Source organism: Achroia grisella, unplaced genomic scaffold, assembly GCF_030625045.1.
Source record: "Achroia grisella isolate CSIRO2021 unplaced genomic scaffold, CSIRO_AGI_Agris_v1 utg26227, whole genome shotgun sequence".
NCBI lineage: Eukaryota > Metazoa > Arthropoda > Insecta > Lepidoptera > Pyralidae > Achroia > Achroia grisella.
This window is the reverse complement of record NW_026712752.1, coordinates 1-4,935: the sequence shown is the minus strand read 5'-3', so window position 1 is coordinate 4,935 and position 4,935 is coordinate 1. Positions and strand designations below refer to the sequence as shown.

The 4,935-nt window shown below is 38.8% G+C and overlaps 1 protein-coding gene across 1 annotated transcript; it reads left to right on the top strand.

Moving 5' to 3' along the window:
- The first annotated feature begins 1,182 nt into the window (after nucleotides 1–1,182).
- On the top strand, nucleotides 1,183–4,476 carry LOC131842876 (uncharacterized). Its single transcript, XM_059191442.1, has one exon. The coding sequence runs from the start codon at nucleotides 1,183–1,185 to the stop codon at nucleotides 4,474–4,476; it is 3,294 nt and encodes a 1,097-aa protein (XP_059047425.1).
- Nucleotides 4,477–4,935: the final 459 nt, after the last annotated feature.

The window sequence follows — 4,935 nt, the reverse complement described above, 5'->3', positions numbered from 1 at the left end:
TTGACAACACCCACCTCTGATTAGCTGACATCATCTCATCGCGAGATTGACATCTTATGTATCGTGGTCACACAACCCGTACATTTTGGTCCTTCGAGACATCGCGAACCGCGTTTTTGACGAACATTGACAAGTGACATCGTGGCTCCTGGCAAATGACATTTAAATCAGGAGAGTGACAGTAAAAGTGCAGTGCCGTGACATTAAAGTACAGTGCCGTGACATTCATATTGAGTCAACAGCAGACTCTTATTGACTGACGCAGCTCACATCTGTGAACGGTGATTTCTGACAGCAACTTCAGGCCTGGCACCAGCTGGTGTGAAGAGTGATCGAGCATCTCAGCCATAAGTATCTCCTTCTCATCTGGACAATCTCAAGTAAGATCGTTCCATTTATTTTTTGTACTTCGGTATTTGACAAGTTTTTCTTACTTCGGTATTTGACAAGTTTTCCTGACAATCGAGATGGAAGCGCAAACTCTTTATACTCGTCAAAAGGATATTATTTCCACAATCCAGACTATAAAAATCAACTTTAAAAAAGATGGTGCGGGCAGGAAGTCTCCAGAGTATATAACCTCGAGAGTGAATACCCTACACAATCTTTGGGGTGAATTTGAAATGAATCATCAGAAACTTGTCGAATATGATGATATTACGAGTGAATATTTCGTCAAGAACATCTATGATGACACTAAGCGTACGTATGAAGAAGTACTTCACTTGTTGACTTCGTACCGCGGACAGGAAAACAAAGGTACGCAACCAGATGAAAAGCTCAATGCTTTAATCATTGAACAGAAAACGAATTTTAAGGCGTTCAAGCGGTATATCCAAAACCTTGAGATGGAGCAGTTGAGTAACAAATGGGAAATAGAAGATGAATTACGTAACCTGCAATTGAGATGGAATAACATTGACACTCTGCATTGGAAAATTGACAACATAGTTGAAGGGTCAGATATGTTCTATGAAAAGGAATATACTGAGTACGAAACCAAATTTAAAAAAGAGTAAACGGGAATTAAGCAACAAGCTGTCGTCCGCTATACATCTGCAACATTCTACCCCACAGTTGGAGGTACCTGTCTTCACGGGAAATTACAATCAATGGCCTACCTTTCTCGACCTGTTTAAAGGTGGTATACATGACAATAAGCTACTAACAAAGGCTCAGAAGATGCAACATCTTAAGGGTAAACTAAAGGGAGAAGCTGAACGTTTAGTGCAACATCTACATGTATCAGCCGAAAATTATGACACCGCTTGGGAAATTCTCAACCACAGATATAACAATCAGCAAATTTTATTCACCAAACAAATTGAAATATTTCTTAATCAACCTAATATACAGAAACAAAATTCTTACGAGTTGAGAAGATTACATGATACTACTATGGAATGCATTCACGCCATCCATAATTTAGGAATTGACACCACGACGTGGGATCCTATCCTGGTTCATCTGCTGATAAAAAAGTTTGACACGCACACATACAGCGATTACATGGAAAGTAGGAAAGAACCTCGTAAATTACCAGTATTTGAGGAAGCTATTGCATTCTTAGAGGCTAAATTTACAGCCTTGGAACCTGTAAAGAAACATGACAAGAACACATCAACAATGAATAACCCAGGTTATTCTAAATCATTTGCTTACAAGGAAAAATCATCATATGTGCCTGGGAAGAAAACAGCATTTACTAGAACATCTAGCGTATTTCATTGTGTATTGTGCAATACCAACCATGCGTTATACCAATGCAGCAAATTTGAATCTATGTCACCAGAAGTTAAATTGGCAACAGTTTCGAAATATAATGTGTGCAAAAATTGTTTATTTGTGCACGAAAAAAATATCTGCAATTCCACAAAACGCTGTAAAGAATGCAACGCAGCACACAATACATTATTGCATGAAGCATGCGTCAACCCCGATGTGACCTCAAATTCTACCAAGCTATTCACACCAAGAAAACAGCAACAGATGCGTCAGCAAACTGTTCATCACTTAGCGGACATCAGTAACGAGATATTACTCCCATCGGTTCAAATGCATGTGTTATGCAAAGACGGACAATATATTAAATTGACAGCGCTTCTCGACCAGGGTTCACAAATATCCTTGATTACAGAGAATGCGGCACAAAGACTAGGATTACCCAGACGTCACTTTGACGGTACGATCTCTGGCGTCGGTACTTTATCAAACAAATGTAAAGGGAAAATTAACCTTCAGTGCAAATCGATTCATGACGATTATACATTTAATACTGATGTTCTGATTATGCCAAAAATGATTAATCATTTGCCGAACAATTCATTTGATACTGCTCATTACAAGCATATCAATAACCTTCCACTTGCAGATCCGGAATTTAACATATCGAAGCCGATTGACGTTTTATTAGATGCAAAAATATATTCAGAAATAATAATGAATGGACTCGTAAAAGGTTCTCCACAAGAACCCATTGCACAGCAGACAAAAATGGGGTGGATTCTATCGGGAAATATTACACCATCATTTAATTGTCATGTCGTCATTAATAACATAGAAGACATTGCCAATTATTGGGAGATAGAAGACATTCCATCTGACACTGAAGTGAAAAATCTTACGCAGCAAGATCGATTCTGCGAAAATTTATTCATGACAACAACACGACGTTTACCTAGTGGAAGATATGAAGTGAGGTTGCCAATGAAGGAAGGGTTTGAAAGTAAGCTGGGAGATAGCAAACCACAAGCAGTGGCTCAGTTCAAACAGCAGGAAAAGAGGTTCCAAAACGATGACACTTTATATGACAATTATAAACGATTTATCGACGAGTATATTAATATGGGTCACATGAAGAAGTGTGTTACTAAGACAAAAGTAAGCTGCATACTTCCACATCATGGAGTGATTAAAAATGACTCTACTACAACGAAGCTTAGAGTTGTATTTAATGGGTCGAGCAAAACTACATCAGGGTTCAGTCTGAATGATCTGATGGAATGTGGTCCGAAGCTCCAACAAGATATCCTGTCTCTTCTTCTGAGATGGCGAATATATAAAATTGCATTCACGGCAGACTGCGAAAAAATGTATCGTATGGTGATGCTTCAAGAAGACCAGCAGCATCTGCAAAAAATTGTCTGGCGGGACCAATTAATGAAACCGCTGGAAGAATATCAACTGTGTACAGTAACCTATGGTACAAAAGCAGCGCCATATTTAGCAATGAGGACGATAAAACAGTTAGCAAGTGATGACGCACAGAAATATCCCCTTGCAGGCAAAATTTTGGAAAATGACCTATTTGTTGATGACCTAGTTAGTGGCGCTCATACCATAGAGCAGGCTAAAAATATACAAGCGGAAGTAATTGACATGTTGAAAGGAGCAGGATTTAACTTAAGAAAATGGTCGAGTAACACGCCGGAGTTACTAATGCATTTGACAGAACACCAATTAAATCCATCGGTATTGGACTTCAAGAACGCTGACTCTACTAAAACACTTGGACTTAGATGGAATCCGGTTACCGACACATTTACATATCAAAACAAAATAGATCGCGCAACCGAGACATACACTAAACGTACTATGTTATCTGATATATCGAAGATTTTTGACCCACTTGGTTGGTTATCGCCTGTCACATTGAAAGCAAAGCTCATATTTCAACGCGTGTGGTCCACCGAAATAGGCTGGAATGATACAGTTCCTCAAGAAATCCAGGAAGAGTGGAAGTTACTGAGGGATGACTTGGACAATATCAACTACCTTGAGATACCGAGATGGATTGGTACAACAGAAACTGACATCGAAATACATGGATTTTGTGATGCTTCAGAAAAGGCATACGCATGTGTTATTTATGCCAAAACCCGACATGAGTTTCAACAGACAACAATACAACTTATAGCAGCTAAAACAAAATTAGCGCCTGCCAAGAAGAAACTGACATTACCACGGCTAGAACTTTGTGGAGCCCTACTATTGACAAAACTTGTTGCAAAGGTCTTACAAACTTTTGCAATCAATAAAATTCATGCACAGACTTATGCTTGGACAGATTCCATGGTGGTGATTGGATGGTTGCATGGGAATCCGTCACGTTGGAATGTGTTCGTGGCAAATCGTACACAACAAATTATAGCCGTTATTCCCGCAGTACAATGGAGACATACAAAATCATCTGACAATGCAGCAGACTGTGCAACTAGAGGCCTTACCCCTTCCCAGCTGAGAGAGCACTCATTGTGGTGGAAGGGACCTACGTGGCTAAAGGATGACGTTAAAGAAAATACTCTAAATATAGAAGACCCGGAGATTGAAATCAAAAGAAATCCCCAAGTAATGACTACACAATTAAAATATGAAGTTATTGAAAACATATTAGAAAAATACAGTTCTATTACTCATGCGGCACGTCTTGTCTTGGGTATCGCGTTTCATAACAAATACTCGGTATCGTATAACTAAAAAGGCAAGGTATGAGTCACCAACAATTAACGACAATAATTACCTGACATCGTCTGAAATAGAAAATGCATATAACATACTTATTCGGATGACACAAGTTAAAGAGTACCATGATGACATTGCACAAATACAACGAACAGGATCGGTAAAAAGCAGTAGTAGTCTACTTAAACTGAGTCCGTTTTTGGATAAGAAAGGTATTTTGAGAGTTGGTGGGAGACTGGAATATTCAAACTTGACAAACGACACCAAACATCCCATCATACTTCCGAAAACATCAAGACTGACAGAATTACTTATTAACCAGGCACATAAAACGACACTTCATGGAGGTCCTAGACTTACCTTGATGTATTTACGACAGAAGTTTTGGATTATAAGCGGATATGTAACAGTCAAAAAACATATTCGTCGTTGTATAACGTGTTGTAGATTTAGTAACGTACAAAAAATCAATTG

Excerpts from the sequence above, each read along its gene's own strand:
- LOC131842876 (XM_059191442.1), top strand. The coding sequence starts at position 1,183 with ATGCAACATCTTAAGGGTAAACTAAAGGGAGAAGCTGAACGTTTAGTG.